This window comes from Tupaia chinensis, unplaced genomic scaffold (assembly GCF_000334495.1).
Source record: "Tupaia chinensis unplaced genomic scaffold, TupChi_1.0 Scaffold000625_1, whole genome shotgun sequence".
Taxonomy (NCBI): Eukaryota; Metazoa; Chordata; class Mammalia; order Scandentia; family Tupaiidae; genus Tupaia; species Tupaia belangeri.
In genome coordinates this window covers 999,926-1,021,891 of record NW_006160145.1, presented here as the reverse complement: position 1 = coordinate 1,021,891, position 21,966 = coordinate 999,926, and the positions used below count along the sequence as shown (strand labels likewise).

The window sequence follows — 21,966 nt, the reverse complement described above, 5'->3', positions numbered from 1 at the left end:
TTCTCCAGTTCACATAACAGGGCCCAGCGGCAGTGGCCCGGATGTCGGTGTGCCTGCACAGGCCTGAAGCCATACAGGCAGCCCGGATTGGAATCGCTGGTTGACCTGGACTTGCCCGCTGTGCTGTGATCCCAGCTGGCTGTGAGGCTTGGGGGAAGACAGCATCCTGGAGGGTCCCCATCAAGGTACCCCTCTTCTCCTGCCCCCGTCTCTCAGAAGGGAGAAAGGGAGGGAGAAAGAAGGAACAAGCAAACTTTTGTTGAGAGATTTTTGTTACAAGGCATATGCACTCGCTGGAGAGAGAGAGAGAGAGAGAGAGACAGAAAGTGAGAGATCACCCCCCCGGGGAGATGGGCACGCCACAATCTCTTCTCCTTCATCCTCCTCTCGGGACTTTGGGCGCACATGCACACACATACCCCATGACAGTCATACAATAATAATAATAATACAAATCAGTCATTTCAAAAGATAAAACCACAAAATATACAAACTGTGGGCTAGAAGTGACATTAATTTTTATCCCCAAAAATCTGCTAAAAATGCAGTCGAGCAGGGTACATATTTACTAACGATCTCTTTTTAAAAGTATATTTATTCCGCATAAGAGGGAGGAGGGGTCCTTGACGGAGTTGTGCCCTGCCGTGCCCCTCCCTGCAGCCTTCGAGTCGTGTTCAGGCTGACTACGGACCCCAACCCCGGGCGCTCCCAAGGTCCCCAGGCTGTGTCACCCAGCAGCACCTGGCCACCTGCACCCCTGCTGAGCCAAACGTATCAGCTCTGAGCTTAACACAATACGAACATGTACAGAGCCCTTATTATGATCTGGACCCTGCTCTAAGAGGTATACACGTATTCTCTTGTTTAATACCCACAACTCTGTGCGGTAAAGAGAATTATCATTCTCAATTTACAAACGCTGAACTGAAGAACAGGGGTTAAGTAATTTGCCCAAGGTCCAATAGAACTAGTAAATGGTAGAGTTATTTAATTAACTTGAAACTTCATACAGATTATTAAAGAATGATTACATTTACATAAATATGCTAACGGAAATACCTTTAAAATGACACAGATATATTCACATTAACCATGATTTAAAAGCGTCAATTTTGTGCATGTGGGTTTACTCACAGATCCACTTATTGATTTTACCTCACTTAAACTGAATCTTACTTGAGAAAAAAACTTGGTTAATAACAATAAAGGAAAAGAAACAAGAGGAGTGTTTCTTTGTTTAACAAAATGATTGGTCATTTTATAATAGAACTCGTTTGAGGTGCCTTTAAACAGCAAGCTCCCCAATGTCTTTGGTCCCATAAAAACTAAACTAGCGGTTTTGAACAACACATCTGTGACGGGAGGGGCACAGCCATACATGAGAAGTGGGGCAAGAGCTGAGATCATTGATTCTTGGACATGAAATCAACCAGGCGAGGGTCACGGTTTCTCTCAGGACATTAACACACGTGGAAAATTCTTCTTTCGAGATTTACGGTAGAGAAGAAGACCAAGACCAAGTCATAAAATGAAAGTTAGTAATTAAGTTCCTATTTATATTTCTCTGGTTAATTCTTGCAATTCTGAGTGGAACAGGTTTTTATTTCCTTAAATAAGCTCATACAGGGAACCAGCAGTTAGCATAATGGCTATGTCACTGGACTCCCACGTAGTTGACCGCGGTTCACATCCTGGACCCGGTGGCTTAAAACTCATGCCGGGCGCGTGTGCGTGCGTGCCCAAGATCCCGAGAGGAGAATGGAGGAGAAGGGATTGCGGCATGACCATCTTCCCTGGGGGGTGATTTCTCGCTTTCTGTCTCTCTGTCTCTCTCTGTCTGGCGAGCGCACGCGCCCTATAGCGAAAATCTCTCAAAAAAATAAATAAGCTTGTACATGCGTGTTACTGGACATGGACTTGCCTTTTGTAAGTGCACTCACGTCTGACGAATCTGCCACTGCTGCAGACGGCATGCCTCACTGCTCTGGGGTGTGCAGTCCAGGTCCAGGCGGTCCTCACAGGCAGGAGGGCATTGCTATGCAAGGCTGGCCTACCTGGGGGGCCTGGGCTGGGGTCCCAGACTGCCCTGAACAGGTGGGCACAGAGGCACATGCATGTAATCCCAGCTAACTGGGAGGTTAGGGCGAGGCTCACGACGGGAAACCCTGTCCAACATACCCCTCTGTCCTTGTCTCCCCTGCATGGCTCTCTCTCAACTATCTATCATCTATCTATACTTATATGCATATAAATATATACATGATACATACATACATACATATGTATGTAAAGAATGTGTCCCTTTCATTTATATGTCTATATTAATATATCCATGTACATATACATGTAAAAGTATGATACATACACATATTATGTATACATTTATATATCATATTTATATAACATATACATACACATATAAATAAAAGTATGGTATCTTACTGTAGCTACCCTAAACTGTAAGAAAAATAGTGTCGAGGTCTTCACATCTGCTAACTATTCTTCCTCTTAGCAGATGCTAGCTGTGTTACCTTTTTAAAGTTCATGTATTTCTTCCATGAGAGATGGAGACAGAGAGACAGAGACAGAGAGAATGTCTAGCAGGGTTTGGACACCATGCTTACCTCCCCCAGCCCCAGAGCACGAGCACGAACCCTCCCCCCACTACCATGTCCTCAGGGAGGTCCCAGCCATGAACCTGGAACCTTCCTACATGGTCAACCTTGCAGAACACCGTGCTGCACCCGGCACGGCCATGTGGCCCGAGTGTGTCACTTCTCACTGGCGTGGGTAAGTGACACGGCTGTGCTGCATGGTGAGCAGCGAATGGGACCAGCTTTACGGTGTGGCTGACAAGCGCAGGGCCTCGTTCCCTCATCGCCTGGCTTCCCACACAGGGCGTCATCACGTGGAGAGAAATGGAAACAGTTGATCAGTGCTAAAGATCACGCGGGTGAGGTCCTCATAAAGATCTTTGGTCTCAGTTGTCTCGGGGGCTATGACAGTATTTGCACACAGAAGGCGTTTAGTAACTGCTCAGTTGTTGAAAAACACTCAGACACCGTTTGCTTTCTACGTCCTGCAGAGGTGCGTCAACTGGTCACTCTGACCCAGAACACATAGATGTACCTGAGCAAGAGTCGGCTAAAGTGAGTCAAATAGGCCAATGTCTTTGCACAGGAAGAACCAGAAAGGGATGGCAGGTTTAAAAAGAAGCTGCTTACCTTACAAACAGAAAGCACGTTAATAGTTATTAGTTTCTTGATGGCCTGCAAAAAAAAAAATATTGATAACTTTATATAGATTTGATCACGGAAGTAACCATATCAGATTTATATACTTAAGTAATCAGAGACACAGTGATGGAAATTAGGGTTGAGAGACAGATGTTGCTTTATGCTCAGTTACAGGATTTTTCTAACAAAAGCAACAATGTATACTAACATGCAAAACTCAAGGTATACATGTTAAGTAAAATCTGGAACCAAAAAGACACATGAGGTCTGAAATAAAGAGAACACTTTGCAATTTCCTCTGTGCTGATATGGAATAGAGATGACTGAATCTAAGATTTTCGATACATTTTTAAAATGTACATAGTCCTTCAACAACACGTTTTTCCAGTTTTTATTAAAGAATTATGTATTAGAGACGTAGCTTACATTGTGGTAGAGCTGGTTTACCTGAATCGACGATATTGTTATATATTAAAATAATTATTGGGGGACCAGCAGTTGGCATAATGGCTGTTGCTGGATTCCCATGCAGTCGACCGTGGTTCAAGTCCCAGACCCGATGGCTTAAACCCAGAACCTCCAGGTGTGTGTGCGTGCGTGCCCAAGATCCAGAGAGGAGAATGGAGGAGAAGGGATTGTGGTGTAGCCATCCCTCCGGGGAGTGATTTCTCACTTTCTGTCTCTGTCTTTCTGGCAAGTGCACATGCCCTACAGCAAAACCTCTCCCCGTCAAAAAATTATTGATTTAAAAAAACATATTTGCCACAGGGTGTATGCATTTACCAGGGAGAAATAGAGAAAGAGAGAAAGCGTTGCCCGAGGGAGATGGTCATGTCACAATTCATTCACCTGTTGGGATTTTTGGGCACACATGCAAAACTACCTGGTATGGTTTTAAAGCTGCCGGGTCCAAGCCTCAAACCATCAAGTCTACCACATAGGATTCAGCCATCTTCACCATAAACAGGCTAGGCCAAAACTGACTTTTTACTTTTTTATTTATTATTATAATTTAAAAATTACTTCTTTATTTAATTTTGTCACTATTATGTATTATTTTTCATTTGACCATAAAGACACAGAGAGGGCAAGAAGGGGAAAGTGAGAAAACAATCTGCCAGGTCCAGGGCTTGAACTTCAGACAGCCCAGTGAGAGCCCAGCACCTTAACCACCATGGCACCTGGCAGCTCCCTGAAATTGATTTTTATACAGAGTTGTTTTGATATAATAAAAATAAGAATAATAAAACTGGAACTATTACTGAGCACAGCACTACGTAAGTTAGGCTATAAATATTTCTCACTCACTCGTTGGACACACCTGTGAAGGTGCTATTTTATGGGCCAAAGCACCGAGCTAAGTATGCATTGGATTATTCCCAGGGTACCTCAGGTAGTAAGGAAAAAAGCCCAGCTTAGAGCTCAGCAGTTGGCCTCTAGGGCTTATAGCCTGTGTCATTATGCCCTGATATCTTGCAAACATTTGCACAGTGTGTTTGGTTCGAGTCCCAAGCCTGGCGGCTTGCTTTCTCACTTCTCCCCATCTCTGTCTTTCTCTGGTGAATGCCTATAGCAAATTTTTAAAAATTAGTAATAATAATAAATTAGATAAATAATTCTTTAAAAAATATATACAAAGAGAAGCTTACACTGTCCAAGTCCGGAATATCCAAAAAGTTTTCAGGATACTCGTATGACACCCCCACGTTGTTCACTGAAATAAGATCAGATCATTAGCTAATACACATTTAAGGATTTCTTAAAATTGTGAGATTAAAGATACTAAGACTACAATTACATACAGTTACATACGATGATTGTTTATAGCTGGAAACTGTCCCCACACCTGTCTATCCAAAAGCTACCCATCCTCCACTTTGGATATCTTTTCACGAAGCCTTTCACACCCACCATTCACCCCCTGCCCAAAGGACTCATGGCTTCTTGGGACAGGGCGCTCTGCCTCTGTACTATCATGACGGGCAGGTACTCTTAAACTCTTCTCCGGATCTTGCATTTTCAGGAAGAGTAGTGAGCACTGCGAACTGGGAGACCAGACGTTTTGAGCTCTAGTTTCAGAAACGAGCGACCCGGAGTAAGTCACATCTATGCATCTCTGTCTGCTCATCTCTAAAATGAGGGCGCACTCAGTCACTCAGCAGATACTTGCCACGTGCCTCTGGGCAATACGTGTGCCAAGAACTAGAAAAAGCAGAACGAACCAGACCGTTTTGGTATCGTGGAGCATAACATGAGTGGGAAGAACAGCAGGGACCAGACCCTGACTTCATAACAAAGTGCCGAGCGCCATGGGCGCTATTCTAGAAAGTGAAGAAAGGCTTCTTCCTGGTGGCCAAGGAAGTGGGTCTGACTTAACATCTCCGATAAACCATTCACCGAAAGTCAACGACATGTCTTAGTTTCCGTTGCAATCTCCTCCCCAGTTACTTGACCTAAGTTTATAGGGCTTTAAGGTAATCGAGAATATATGAATAAATTCCTATGTCATTAGGCACGTGACTTTAACACTCAGCTATTCGATAGTTTTCCCTATCCCTGAAAAGATAAAGACAAACCCAGTGAAGGCGACATTCGCAGCAATCGAAAAATAAGAGAAACGCCAAGGATTTGATTTTAGTGAAGTAAATAACACATGGAATGGGTTATGCACCTATTCACCCATCTCCATCTAATCATCGTAGTCCCTTTTAGGGAGTTCCCATCTGAGGTAGTCCCTATTACCATCTCCCTTTCACATTTTAGGAAACCGAGGTTCGCACTAGCTAAATAACGTGCCCATGGGACCGAGTGCTGGGATTCGAACTCGGGGAGGCGACCTCCGAGGCTAGGCTCTTCACCACCATGTTAAAGCCGTCACATGCCTGAATCCAGTATTCAGTCTAGGAAAAAAAATCAATAATAATTGGATAATAAGCAGGAATCTGATAGCCACGTTTAATAAAAGTGTGAGGTATTAGAAAAGAGGTTTCAGGTGCAAAAAGATAAGGGAATTATGATCAGTCCGGTAATATATGATGTACGTAATGAATTCTGCCAGATAAACCCTGGTAGTAGGGACAGCAACTTTGTTAATGGCTAACAAAATCAGTAGTTCAAAGGAATTCAGTAAGGACTCTAAATTTAGCTGTCAGCCAGTCTCGTGAATCTGTGAGTCTCAAGATTTTACTCCAAACTTGGTGCGGATGACTTGAATGAGACAGCCGAAACATGCCTGGAAATGGGTAAGTGAAAGACAATGGCCAAGTAGCCTGTATTTACCTGGGGTTTATGAACGGCGGGATAAGGGCCATATCTAAACATAAATAACAAGTTACCAATTGCTTTTTATTTTACTTAAAGTTTCTCTGCCCACCAGGGGTCCTAGGAATCGATTCTATGGAAGATCTGTGGGGATTAAGCCCAATCTAGTTAGAGGTAAGGCTTTATGGGCTCTTTTGACTTGGATTTAGCTGCTACAGAATTATAAAGGAGAAATCATTTACGTGACTAAAGAAATGGCAACCCCCAGGCTATCTGTTCATGTGCTACACAGAAACAAAATACTCTTCACAAAGTCACTTTCAGGTAACAGAACCTTTCAAGGGAACGTTTTGCCAAGTGACAATACCCTGCAGAATTTCTTAATTTCATCATGTACAGATAGCAAACATCTCTCTCTCCACTCATTGTCGTTATTTATTTGAAGCTAAACAGAGAGAGACAGAGAGAAGAAAAGTGAGAAAGCAAGCCACCAGGTCGGGACGCACACTGCAGTCAGCCATGTGGGAATCTAGCTGCCTTGACCACCACCCTACCTGCCGGCCCCCATAACTCCACATTCCTTTCTAGCCCACAGAAGTATTCACGCTGGGGCCAGCAGGTGGTGTGGTGGTGAAGATACTGGATTCCCATGTGGGTGACCATGGTTTGAGTCCTGGGCCTGAAGGTTTGCTTTCTCACTTTCCCTCTCCTTCTGTCTTTCTCGAGAGCGCACATGCCCTGTAGGAAATGAAATAATAATAATAATAATAATAAAATTAAACAATTATTTAAAAAAGAAGTATTCATGCTGGAGAAAATGGAACAGTATAATTACAAATCTGTTATAATCCAGATTTTTTTTCCCAAATCTGGAAACTCTGCAAGAGCACAGCTGACTTTGAGATCTTAACATATATTACAAGTACAAAGTGGAGCTAAGGAAGCCCACAAACGACTAAGCAAGCAGGAAGGTGCTACGCCCCTTGAGGCACTATTGACAAGAGACCGTCTTCAGATTGCCTTGCTAACTGAGGAAAGGTCTCAGAGCTTTCTCCTCACACAGGAGAAACGTGAACGTCTAGTCAACACGCCTCTGTAAGAATCCATGTGTGACGCTGAGAATTTCAGCCCAGAGAAATGAATAGCACCATTACAGGACTATACTTCTATAATCAAAAGTACCCAGGAGGCCAGATGGTGGCATAGTGATGAAAGCGCTGGACTCCCACATGGCTGACCGAGGATCAAGTCCCAGACCCAACGGCCTGACACTTACACTGGGCGTGTATGTGTGTGTGTGTGTGCACGCGCGTGCCCCAAATCCTGAGAGAATGGAAAAAGGATTGCAGCGTGACCAACCCCCCGCCCCTGGGGGGTGTGATTTCTCACCTTCCCTCTCTCTCCAGGGAGCAACCTCTCCCACCCTCCAAAAGAACAGTTAAAGCTGGAACAGGCTTTTCCGAAGCATTGAGCCAATTTGATGAGGGGAAGAATATGTCAAGGTCACCCTGCAGTTTATCCTATACTAGGGATTAGGACTCTTATCCCTTTCTGTGTTATTAGTTCTGCCTTTATCTGAGGAATATATGCTACCCATAATCTCACCTTGAGACGTAATCCCTTCAGAGTACTGCTATTTAAGAGTACAGAGAAAAACAACTGTTGCTCTGTTATTTCCCGACCCTGCAGAACTGCAGTTCTTCCCGAAAGGCAAACCCGCTGCAATTTTATTTTGAGACACTAGGTGGCAGCAGCAACCAAACAGCGGGCAGAAAGCTTTGCAGGATTGCAAAAGGGAGAAAACAGGTTTTGGGTAGGAGTGAGGGATGGAAATATTCTCATTATAATTTGATCTCGTCAAGAATGGGTACATGCAATGCCCTCTCTCTCTATTACAGGGTTTATTACAGGATTCTCCCAACCAAACAAGACCACAAATTGTTGGAACATTATTCAGACAATTGAAAATTCCATCTAAAATGTTACTGTCTTAAATTGGCATTAAATATATTTATTAGTGAGTTTTCTTGAATTCTTCAAGTGAGTCACCAGAGAGAGAGTTACGATTTTTTCAGTGACCCATAGAACCCTTGTACTTGAATAACAGTCTTTCAGAAAATAAAAGAATCCCATTACTCTCAAATTCCCACCACGAGTCTGTCCCAGTCATTACAAGGACCTCGGGCAGTAGTGAAATCTTCCACGAGTTTCTCCCTGAGGTTCTCAGTCTGGGAAGAGGTCCGCAGACAAGAAGAGGCAGACAGAGTGCAGAGGACAGACCAAGGAGAAGGGCCAGAGGAGTGGACAGAGAAGGTGACAGCAGGGGAAGGAGGGACCCACAGAGCGGAAGGGAAGAGCTGACTGTGACCTGCACTAGACCTTTAGCCAACCCTAACTGAGAGACGGCATGATGGGTAAGGGAGATTCCCGGTTTAAGTCCCGGACCTGGTGGCTTGAAAATCATGCTGGGCACGTCTGTGTACACGTATGCATGTGCATGCCCAAGATCCCCCCAGAGGAGTATGGAGGAGAAGGGATTGTGGCATGACTATCTCCCCCCGCCCCGTGGTGGAGGTGACTTCTCATTGTCCCTCTCTTTGAGGGACAGGTAAGGAGCTCTGCACTGAAAGCCAGGTCCTACATGGTCAATTCAGTTCAAGCCCAGGCCTTGGCAGCTTGAAAGGCATGCCGTGCCGGGCAAGTGTGTGTAGAGGTCCAGAATCTTGACAGAGAGACAAAGGATTATGGCATGACCACACCACCTTGACAGATACTTTCTCTGTCTCTGTCTCTCTTTCTCATGAGTGTATGTGCCCTCTAGCAACAAATTGTTAAAAGCAAAACAAAATAAAATATTAATATCAATAAGTTGCACTCAAAAAAAAAAACCCAGTTACTCTCAATATCATATAAATATTCTAAATTATGTCATACTTTTTTTTTTTTGAGAGGTTTTTGCTATAGGGCGCGTGCACTCACCAGAGAGATAGAGAGACAGAGAGACAGAAAGCGAGAAATCACCCCCTAGGGGGGATGGCCATGCCGAAGTCCCTTCTCTTGCGATCTTGGGTACGCATGCACATGCGCCCGGTGTGAGTTTAAGCCACCAAGTCCAGGACTTGAGCCGTAGTCAACTACATGGGAGTCCAGAGACATAGCCCTTATGCTAACTGTTGGTTCCCATATTTACTTTTTAAAAAATTATTTAATTTTGTTATTATTAAATTTGTTACAGGGCATGTGAGCTCACCAGAGAGAAACAGAGCGAAGGAGAGAGAGACAGAAAGATAACAAGGCACCAGATCTGGGACTCAAACTGTGGTAGGCCATATGGGAGTCCAGTGCCCTAAACACCATGTCACCTACTGGTCCCTCATGCTTACTTTTTTTATTATTATTATTATTATTTTTTAATGCATTGGGCATCAACCTCAATGCAATCATTTTTTTCTTTCTTTTGAGAGGTTTTCGCCATAAGGCGCGTGCACTCGCCAGGCAGACAGAGAGAGACAGAGAGACAGAAAGAACCCCCCCCCAGGGGGGATGGTCACGCCGCAATCCCTTCTCCTCCATTCTCCTCTCGGGATCCTGGGCACACATGCCCACGCACACTCGCCTGGCGTGAGTTTTAAGCCACCGGGTCCGGGATGCGAACCGCAGTCGACTACGTGGGAATCCAGCGACATAGCCATTACACTAACTGCTGGTCCCCCTCATACTTACTTTAAAAAAATTTTTTTTCTACAGGGGCCAGCATATTTTGGGCCTGCATGTGTGCCTAAAACCCCAGAAGAATCGAGGGGAAGAAATTGCAGCATGGCCCTCCCCAGAGGGTGATTGCTCACTGTCTCTCTCTGTCTCTCTGGTGAATGCATATGCCCTATGGCAAAAATCTTAAAAAAAATTTAAAAAATAAAATAAAAACTACACCTCATATTTAAAAAAGAAAAGCACATGCACAAGATTTGTTTCTTCTAAGTTAATTTGCTGCTGATTTCAATGGTCTTAGGATCCCTGAATTGGGCCTGTTCCATGGTATAGTGGTTAAGGGAGCTGGACCCTACATGGCTGACAATGTAGTTCAAATCCCGGCCCTGATGGTTTGAAAAATGCTGAGATGTGCACATGCCCCAGATCCTGACAGGATGGAGAAAAAGGAGCTGAATGTGACCATGGTGCTTTGTGGGGTGCTTTCTCCCCCTCTTTCTCTGGTGAACACGTATACCCTCTAGCAAAAGAGAGAGAGAGAGAGAGAAAGAGAGAGAGAGCATGAGAGAGAGAGAGAGAAGAAAAAGGAAAGAGAGAAGAAAAGAAAAAAGAATCCTCTGTCAAAAACTAGCTGCTAAGGCTGGCCTCATGGCCTTGGGATTAAAGGGAGCCAGATCTCACATGGCTGACTAGGGTTCGAGTCCAGGTGCCAACAGCTTGATAAACACACCCGGTGTTTGTGGATGCATGTTCAAAACCCTGAAGGGATGGAGAGTTGAAGCAGAGTTTATGGCATGAGCATGACCCATTAAGGGTGCTTTTTTTGACCTTTCTTCCTCTCTGGAGAGTGCACACACCCTTTAGCAATTAAAAAGAAAAAAAACAGCTACTATAGAAATATAGTGATGTTGTTGGAAAATCAAATTTTTGGTATATGGGTTAGGCATGAAGAAGAAACAAGTAACAATAAGTTACTAGAAAATAAAAGTCAACCTGACCAAACATAATAACAGCAGACCTGGGTCACACACACGAACCTGCTTCTTTTTCCAAGAACTAAAAACAATGTAAGAACTAAGGTGGGTTAATAATACTTTGCTTTAAAAAAAAGACTTTGTCTAATGTTTGGGCTTCCCAATACATTTCAGACAATGCAAAGTATCCCCTTCTAGTCCCTTCTCATTGCATCAAGGGGGAACATGTTAAGTTTACATTCAGTCACACCTGTAGCTATATACAAGACTCCAGTTCCAGGGCCTGGAGTTAGTGAACAACAAAAAAAATTTTTGAGAGGTTTTTGCTATAGGGTGTGTGTGCCTGCCAGAAAGACAGAGAGAGACAGAGAGACAAAAAGCAAGAAACCACCCCTGGGGTGGGGGGGTGGCAGCCATGGTACAATTCCTTCTCCTCCATTCTCCTCTCAGGATCTTGGGCACACATGCACATGCGCCCGACAAGAGTTTAAGCCACTGGGTCTGGGACTCAGACCTCGGTTGACTACATGGGAGTCCAGCAACATAGCCATTATGCCAACTGCTGGTCCCCAAAAACTGGTTTTAAAAAAATTTGTCATAAATTTCAAAATGAACTAAATTTAACTTGTCTTTTTGGCCATAGGGTGCATGTGCTCCCCAGAAAGACAGGGAAGAATGTATCCCTGGGGCAAGGATGACCACACTGTAATCCCCTCTCCGTCATCCTCCTCTTAGGACTTTGGGCATGTTGCATACACTCCTGGCATGCCTCTCAAGCCACTGAATCCAGAACTTGAACCACGCAATTAGCTATGTTGATATCCAGCCACCTCAACCACCACTCTGCCAGCTTGATCTAAAATAGTATTTTTAAATGCATACTTTGGGAGGGTTGGATGGTGGCACAGTGGTGAGATGATGCTCTGCTAGGCAGACCCACATGGGAAGGTTGCCAGTTTGAGTCCTGAGACCTCCCCAAGTATGCCAGGAATGCATAAGCCCATGATCTGGGGCTGGCTGGGATAGATGGCAGCATCAAGACCCCATTGGGGGTTCTCTCTCACCCTCTGAATAAAAAATTAAATGTTTAAAAAAATTGCATACTTGGGGACCAGCAGTTGGCATAATGGGTGTGTCGCTGGACTCCCACGTAGTCGACCGTGGTTCGAGTCCCGGACCCAGTGGCTTAATCTCATGCCGGGCGTGTGTGTGTGCGTGCCCAAGATTCTGAGAGGAGAATGGAGGAGAAGGGATTGTGGCGTGGCCATCTCCCCTGGGGGATGATTTCTCACTTTCTGTCTCTATGTCTCTCTGTGTCTGTCTGGCGAGCGAACGCGCCCTATAGCAAAAACCTCTCCAAAAAAAAAAAAAAATTGCATACTTTAGGGACCAGCAGTTAGTGTAATGGCTATGTCGCTGGACTCCCATGTAGCCAACTGTGGTTCGCGTCCCAGACCTGGTGGCTTAAAACTCACGCTGAGCGTGTGTGCATGCATGCCCAAGATCCCGAGAGGAGAATGGCGGAGAAGGGATTACGGTGTGGACATCCCCCCTGGGGGGGTGATTTCTCGCTTTCTGTCTCTCTGTCTCTCTCTGTCTGCCTGGCGAGCGCACACGCCCTATAGCAAAAACCTCTAAAAAAAAAAAAATTGCATACTTCAGTATATGTACCCAAAGTGGCAAAACCCCTTCTGCCTTAAGGGTTTGAGCTGAAAGTGTATGAACCTCAGACTCCAGTGGCCGCAGGTTACTACCTGGCTCCACTACTAGCTTCCTGACCATTCTTATCTAAAAACTAGAGTTGTAAGTTAAGAACTCAATGAGCTAGTATACATAAAACCTCTAACCCAATGACTAAAACATGTTAATGTGTGAATAGATATAGAAAAAGAGTTATTATTGTGTAGCTATTTAGTCAACAAAAATGACGGAACTCCTACTTCACACCCAACACAAAGCTCCTAGGACCAGCATTCAACTGCAGGCTCCTTTGGAAAGAGCGCTCTGGGCAGTGGTTAACCAGAATAGCTGCCTATACCGGTCAGATTTCTCCTAATTGCTCTCCTACCCTCTGATTTCCTTCAAGGAGATCAAGAATTCCAGTCAATAGAGAGAGCTTGGAACGTGATGCAAAGGAAATCCCTTTTTCGCCTTATTTAACATATTGCTGTGGCTAGCACATGCTCATGCTCTGACAGATGATATTTGGAACACCATGTAAGACATTTTGCAAACTTTACAGTTTTCATACACTTGTGAGTAGCAATTTCCAAATAAAAGAGAGTTTACAAGGCTTTAGATTTGCAGCGCCTTTAATCAGAAATTGGAAAATGAAGATTGAGTCAGAAGCAGCACAAGAGAACTTCTCATCTCCACTGTTTAAGTATGAGTTGCCACGTGATCTTTATGGCAAAGCAGGCAAGACCTGCCTTACGTCAAACTGAAACGGGGGATGAGGAAAGACGGATGGCCTGAGGTTGGTAGTTAAATGTTAGTGCACGGGAGGAACATTTCGTAATTTCATGACTATTTATACTTCCGAAATCGCAGCGCTAATTGCTGAGTTTTAAGCCAAAGGTTCTGCTTTAATTAATGCCATTAATGGTTTTCTAGTAAAAGGAAATAAATTTGACTTCTATAAATCTTATGCTCACTTTAGAAATCCAATCTCAGTCAACACAACTATAAGGCCAATTATACTTGGTTTAACAGGTATCTAATGGGGGGGCAGCAGTTGGTGTAATGGCTATGTTGCTGGACTCCCATGTAGTTGACTGCAGTTCGAGTTCCGGAACCACTGGCTTAAACTCACACTGAGCGTGTGTGCGTGTGTGCCCAAGATCCCAAGAGGAGAATGCAGGAGACGAGATTGCGGCGTGGCCATTCTCCCCTAGGGGGTGATTTCTCGCTTTCTGTCTCTCTGTCTCTCTTGCTGGTAAGCATGCACACCCTATAGCAAAAACCTCTCTAAAAACAAAAATAGGTACCTGATGGGAATCCATGCAACTATCCTGCTTGCCGTGACTGGCTAGAGCAACCTTCTACGTCATTCAACGCAAAGGCTGCATGCTGGCCTTTAAGGGCATCCATGCCAGTGATCCAGTTGTCCCCTAGAATCTCCTCCTGGATCTCCTGCAATGCTCTCCAGTTTAACACGACTAGTAAGTTTCTCAAGCCATGAGTTTCAGGACTTGCACTGCACTGTGGGCCATGAGGGATCCAGCAGCTTTAAGCACCGCACTGGTGGGCCCTGTGAACTATGACTGGATAATGAACCCCCAAGAACCCTGGACACTGGGGTCCACTGGAGCTTCCTGGCTGGAGAACACATTGAGCTCCAGGGAGGGTGAAGTGTCTCCCAGCCCTGCCCTACGGGTCTCTGCGTTTGGCTGATCCTGACTTCTACCCATCACAACAAAACCGTGACCCTGAGTACAGTGCTTTTCTGCATTCTGTGAATGGTTCGAGCTAATTATTAAACCCGAGGGGTCACAGGAGCCCACGGATTTGTAGCCAGTTGGTCAAAAGTGCGTGTGGTGTGGGGACTGCCATCCCCCAACCTGTGCCTGTGAAGTGAGGACAGATTTGCTGGGCACTGTGTCCTTGAGCTTTGGAATCTAACTAACTCTGGGCAGTTACCAACAGAATTTAATTGTGGTTTTACAAAAGGGAAAGAAGGGAACCAGCAGTTAGCGTAATGGCTATGTCGCTGGACTCCCACGTAGTCGACCGCGGTTCGCGTCTCGAACCCGGTGGCTTAAATCTCACGCCGGGCGCGTGTGCGTGCGTGCCCAAGATCCCGAGAGGAGAATGGAGGAGAAGGGATTGCGGCGTGACCATCCCCCCTGGGGGGTGATTTCTCGCTTTCTGTCTCTATGTCTCTCTCTGTCTGTCTGGCGAGTGCACGCGCCCTATAGCGAAAACCTCTCAAAAAAAACAAACAAACAAAAAAAAAACCAAAAGGGAAAGAAATGATCTAAACCCATAGAAGGGGTAAGAATCATGTCCTAGGATAACAGAGAAACTTCCCCCGCCCCCACCCCCCCCCAAAAAAAACCCCTACCATCCATTATACTCTATAATCCTTTCTAATATATTATTGAATATCTAGGCTAATAGCTTCTGCTCATGTTTGTTTTCAAGGTTTTTGCCATAGCGCACATACACTCACTGGAGAGAGACAAAGAGAGAGAGAGACAGTGAGAGAGAAAGTTTGAAATCACCCTCCTCGGGGGATAGCCACACTGCAATCCCTTCTCTTTCATTCTCCTCCTGGAGTTTTGGGCACGTGTGCACATGTGCCCAGTGTGATTTTCAAACCACCGGTCCCAGGACTTAAGCTGCCCATGTGGGAGTCCAGTGCCTTGTCCACACCACACCACCTGCTGGCCCTGCCTCTGCTCTTGTTTAAGCCTTATTTATTTATACTTGGGTTACAGAAAATATAATAAAATGGGAATGATATTTCCAAGTACATGAAGTTCGTCTTTGGTGTCCTGACAACTAACTTTATTTGTCCTTCTGCTCTTCCTGTATCTCAGTGCCCCACTGATAGCCAACCTACCACAGTAGTTTCCTCTTTAACCCTTCTCATTTCCTCTTTTTTTTTTTTTTTTGGAGAGGTTTTTGCTATAGGGTGTACACACTTGCCAGAGAGACAGAGACAGAGAGCCAGAAAGTGAGAAATCACCCCCCAGGGGCGATGTCCATGCCACAATCCCTCCTCCTCCATTCTCCTCTCGGGATCTTGAGCACGCACGCACATGCGCCCGGTTTGAGTTTAAGCTACCAGGTCCAGGACTCGCACCGCGGTTGGCTACATGGGACATGGGAGTTCAGCGACATAGCCTTTATGCTATCTGCTGGTCCCTCCATTTCCTTTTTAAAATGACTTTTCTGTATCTTTCCCAAACCAAATAGCCAGATCCTCAGCGTAACTGATCAGCAAGAAGCACACAGGTAATAAAATGGATTCACTAATGCCCAAAGATGTAAATGACAGATGCTTGGCCCTGTCATTTATGGGGCCAAGAGGGACAATTCAAATCTAATTTAAAGGGGGTAATTTAAATCTAATTTCTCATTCATAAAGTTCCTGAGAATAGCAAGAAGGTAATCTGTAGCTTTAGATAAAATTCTTGTATTTGTTTTTCTTTAAAGAATGACTTATTTATTTTTTAATATTATTCTTTGTCTTCTTTAATTTGACCAGAAAGAGAGAGACAGAAAGAGAGGCAAAGTGAGAAGGCAAGCCACCGAGTCTGGTACTTGAACCATGGTCCGCCATGTGGGAGTCCACCACCTCAAGCATCACGCCCCTCCCCCGCCCTGCCCCAAGATTCTTGTATTTGTAACTTCTCTAATCAGCTGGAACTGGGAGGCTGCACAACTTCCTGTGCTCAATCTTCCTTCCCTCCCAGCAACCTGAGAAGAGTTTCCCTCAGCACAATTCCTAAAGCCCCTGGCTCCCTCTTCCAGGCCCAAGTCTAGTCTTCTTTTCTTAAATCCTTTGGGATCTGAGAACTGTCAGGAAGCCATTTCTGGATCCAAACCTGGTTCCCTGCGAGTTTGCCATTTAGAAGCCAACTGGTCTTTTCTACCAAATAGCTCATATCCTTTGAGTCTTTCCTTAAGAAACTTCGAGAGCTTAAGTATACACAGAGACAGAGTTGTTGAATGATCTTAATTCCCATGACTATGTCTGCTCAAACTATCTTTCAGTTTAGTGAATACATTATTTATATTTGACTGATCTCTATCTCAGGTCTGGGAAATACTAGGTTTTAGAGGAGAAAAACGGTTCGAACACAATGCTTCCCGAATCGGTCTAATGAGGACGGTGGCTGTGTGGACAAGGATTACAGAGCGTGCATTCAGCCGAGCACAGGGAAGGGCGCCGATCGAAAAATACCTGGCCGGGCACATTAGCGGAGCAGGTATTCACTTAATAAACAGCACAGGGGAAAAGAGACTAATGGGGCCAGCAGGTGGCAAGGAGATGAAGGTGCTGGATCCCACAAGCCAGAGGTGTGGTTTGAGTCCTGAACCTGGCAGGTTGAAAATCACGCCGGGCACATGTGCATGTCCAAAATCTCAAGAGGAGAATGGAGGAGAAGGAAGTCCAGCGGGGCCATACCCCCTTGGGAAGTGATTTCTCACTTTCTCTCTCTCTCTGGCAAGTACACAAGCCCTATAGTAAAATAAGTAAATATATAAAATTAAAAATATTTTTGAAAAAAGAAAGACTCTTAAGGTCTACTCCAGGTGAACAGTAAATCTTTGCAATCAACTGACCTTTCTTCTCTACACATAGTTATTAAAATGAGGCCTCTGAAAATGATGAGCACTGTGTACAGACAGGCCCAGAAAAGCTGATGGGTAACAGACAGCCCTGAATACGCTAGCCACATGCAACACGGGTTATCTGAACCAGCCGACTCTCTTGATTCTCTAACTTAAAGAGACGTGACACTAGGGGTGGAGACCGTGACAATATTTGGCACTGGGCAATCCTTGTTGAGGAAGCCTTGATGCCTTGACTAAAACTATGGTGGTTCTTTTTGTTTTGTTTTGTTTTTAAAGAATTACTTATTTCCATTTGTTACTATTATTATTATTAAATTTGACCAGAGACAGAGAGAGAGAAAGGGAAAAGTAAGAAAGCCAGCAGGGCCAGGACTCAAACTACAGTCGGCCATGTGGGGATCCAGCACCCTTAACCACCACGCCACCTGCCAGCCCCCATGTTTTGTTTTTGTTTTTTTAAATGAATCACAAACTAAGTAACTTTTTCCAAGAGGACCTTTCTCCTTGTAGAATAAAGGATTTCAGTCTTCTTTAAAAGTTAAAGAAGTCATAGTGATTTGAGCAGAGCATGTCTGCCGCACTTGACGCGGCAAGGCTGCTCCTTTGCCGGGGTGAGCTGCGCCTCCTTGCGACACATTGTGCAAATCCTCCAACTCATTCGGAGCAGGAGAGTCTCTGAGGGGGAGGACTGAGTAAGCATTATAGCAATAGCACTTTGTTAACCAATTGTTTGTGTATTCAAAGCAGTCAGGATGTCATTTTCTCTAAATAGCTGAAGTTTTCTAAGCTTTCTGGAATCTATATTCTTGGCATTTTCCTGAAAGAAGATAGCAGATTGTTGCCCCCCCCCATAAAAGAGCAAAGTATCCAACTTCTCAGGTGATCTTTCAATATATTCACACAATTTATGGCTATTTTCGCTCTACTTATCTTATGAAAAGAAAGGGCTTTAGCATTTTCCTTTGTGATTCTGAAAATGTTAATTTTCTTTATTAAAGACCAACTGCAGTTTGGTGCCATAGCACCATTCAAACAAATGAAGTGTGCCTTGGGGATTTATTTTTGTTTTTAACATTACTCACTGTATTAATATTCAGAAGAAAATAATTCCTTCCAATGACTTAATATGGAGTGCTAGGCCTTACTAGAAATCATTCCACATGTAGAATAATGTTGAGAATGTTATAAAGGTGAGACGTACATTACATAGAGAAGGAAGGAGAATAAATAGGACTAGTTCACCCCTATTTGAAGTGGGAGCATGTGAGATATGGGTGGGGAAGAGGGACATAAGAAAAAAGTTGAAGGGGCTGGAAATCATAAGTGAAGGAAAACATATAAACGTTAGGACCCCGAAACACGCACGCTCTAGAGAACCTTACCCACACTAGCAAAGAAACTATAAAATTATCATTGAAATAGGGTTTAGCTCACAAAGGTGTCTTAACAGTTCCTTCAAAAATCTTCTGAAATTATCATTCCAACGTAAGTGCAAGGTGTTTGCTAACATGTCAATAATAATTACGCAGCGTTTATGGTTAAGGAGACAATTGCGGTAGAGTAGGGAGAAGGCTAAACGTAGGGCCCAGTTAATGATAGGACGACTGCAAAAGTACGACTACACTTTCAACCATTATGTAAACATTTGCTATAATTATTTTTATGGATCTGAAACCAACTATTTACAAATCAAAACCAACGTTGTGTGAATACGTTTTAATAAGTATTTGATCAGAATTATTTAAATTTAAAGACAGTATATACACACACACACATATATACACGTGTGTGTGTGTGTGTATTAGGCTAAAGGGGACATGTGCATGCCAGAGAGAGAAAGGGACAGAGAGGAGGAGAGAACAAACAGCACCCTGTCCCCCCAAGGGGAATGGTCACACAGCAATCCTTTCTCCTCCATCTCTCCCTCCTTTTGTGATTTTGGGTACACACATACATGCCCAGTGCGTGGGAATGTGGACTGGCAAACGGCTGGGTCTGGGACTCGGACTATGTGGTCAGCCATGCAGGGTGTGGTCAGCCACCTGGAATCCGGCTGCCATGTGGGATCTGCGGCCCCCAGCCCACAGAGCTGGCCTGACGGTGTAACTTTAAAGCAAGGTTTTTCAGCCTCAGCACAACTGACACCTTAGGCCACTAGTTCTTTGCTGGGGGTGGGGGGGGGAGCTCCTATATTCATTGCAGATATCTAGCAGCATCTCTGACCTTTGCCTGCAAGAGATCAGTATCTATTCGCCCCCTGCCAAGTAGCACAAAGGTCTCCGAACTTTGCCAGACACTGCACACTGCTCTTGGCTGACAACCACTGCTTTAAATTATAGAAAAACCTAGAAATTAAATACATGTCTCTTCCACAAACACAGGGTGGCAGATTGCCAGGAGGAACTAGAGCTGGGATGTCCAGTACAGTAGCCACTACCCACGTGTGGCTACGAAGCACTTAGAAACGGAGTACTCCTTGGGCCAGGAGGTAGTGGGGTGGTTAAGGCACTGGATTCCCACAAGGCTGACCACAGTTTGATTCCTAGACCCCGTGACTTGAAAACTGCAACAGATAGATAGATAGAAATGTTTTTAAAAATTGACTACTCCACACTGGAGTGTGCTATTACGCATAAAAAAACGCACTGATTTCAAACGGCATGAAAAAAATGTAAGACATTTCAATAATTTTTATATTGAGCACATATTTCAAATGTAATGGATTAAAATTAAACATTTTTCATTAAAATTACCTTCACCTGTGTCTATTTGCTTTTTCAAATATGGCTACCAGAAAAGAACTATTTAATGACAGTATAACTTTTTTTTAATGTGGCTTACGTTTTATTTCTATTAGATTGTGCTGAAGATGTGGAAAAAACTATTCCCTCCTTCACGCTCCATGTTCCTGGCAGCCTTTGATGGGAGGCGAGGGGCCTCCATGGAGCTCCGTCTTTGATTTTCTGTTTACATTCTCTACATCTGTCTTGGACATTCTCTGGTCTCAGTACCACAGAAGTCACGACCACAGACAACGCATCTCCGAACCCTATCTCCAGTCCTGAGTTCTAGGGAAACCTAGACCCACGTATCCAACTACCAACCTACCTACCCCACTTGGGTATCCCAGAGGAACCCCTCAATTAATGCTCAATCCCTCAAAAACGCTCCTCCTCAGGGAGTCCCCATTGTGGTCATTGGCACTACGGATGTGGATGTAGATGCCCAGGCTGGAAACCTGCGAGTCATCCCTGAGTTTCCTCTTTCCTTCAGTTTTCTCTTTCCTCCAGCCCTCTTGCAATCTCTCCTAAACTCCTGCTTCATCTACTTCCTAAATATTTCTGGATTCCTTTTTTCCTACCCCTCCGTCGAGGTTAAGTCACCGTTACTGCTCCCTGCAATGATGTGCCTTTATACCCTTATTCCACCTCGCCCGTCCCTCTCCAAACACTGAGCGCACAGATAACCATTTCTGTTCACCGTGACCGTCTCCTATTAGAACATCATAGAACGTAAACAACCCGCTGCAGCTTCCTGCTCCCTGTGGCATGTGTGGGTCGTTGATTGATGAATGAATGAAGAGGGTTACTCACCACTAACTCACAGGCTGCAACTCCCTTAGGAGCGGACTACGAAAACAATGGTCCCATTAGCAAATGAGGCCTAGAAACATACCAGTCCTTACATTTAAATGTCAGTGTTTACATACTGACACAAGTGCCGGGATTCTAGAAAAGGAGAGAAAGTGCTTGGGAACCATGTGCCGTGTCCTCTCATCCTCTCCTGGCTGAATTCCAACGTGCCTCCTATCACCCTGCAGCAACTTGGTACCTCACGTTCTCCACCTCCACTGTGCCAGTCCAGAGCATCTACGATTTTATGACAACCCAGGGAAAAGCGGCTAAAATTTATGCAAAGGTAAAAACAATTACGATGAACTGAACTATTTATTGGGCCTTTGGGAGTGTCATATTTCTTTTTTCTAGGCAAAAATGCATCATGACTTTCCAGACAACCCAATACTTCTGAAAGTTAAGTCATTCTGTAAGAACACGTGGTCCAGACAAGTAATAAGACTTTTTCCCCGCTTCTCCAGTCTCCTCTCATTAGGAGGTTCCAGTTCACCTCCACAAAGCCAGCTTTCATTCCCTGGACCATCACTAGTTTGAAAGAAGACTAGGATGGACTGGGGTAGTGTTTACACTAACTAGTAAGTTATGGCTGTTGATATGCAAGCTTTAAAAAAGTCAAGACTAGGGACCAGAAGATAACATAATGGCTATGCCACTGGACTCCCATGTAGTCGACCATGGTTCGAATCCCGGACCTGATGGCTTAAACTCATGCCGGGTGCTTGTGCATGTGTGCCCAAGATCCTGAGAGGGGAATGGAGGAGAAGGGATTGAGGAATGGCCATCTCCCCTGGGGGGTGATTTCTTGTTTTCTATCTCTGTCTCTCTCTGTCTTTCTGGCAAGCACAC

At 44.5% G+C, this 21,966-nt stretch overlaps 1 protein-coding gene across 1 annotated transcript in view; it reads right to left on the bottom strand.

Moving 5' to 3' along the window:
• HSD17B12 (hydroxysteroid 17-beta dehydrogenase 12) overlaps window positions 1-21,966 on the bottom strand; it is a 216,343-nt gene that overhangs the window by 50,437 nt on the left and 143,940 nt on the right. Inside the window, exons 5-6 of the mRNA XM_006159131.3 lie at window positions 4,886-4,950; window positions 3,225-3,269 (exon numbers count right to left, since the gene is read on the bottom strand). Of these exons, the coding sequence (XP_006159193.1) occupies window positions 3,225-3,269; window positions 4,886-4,950 (110 nt within the window). The remainder of the gene's footprint in view (window positions 1-3,224; window positions 3,270-4,885; window positions 4,951-21,966) is intronic.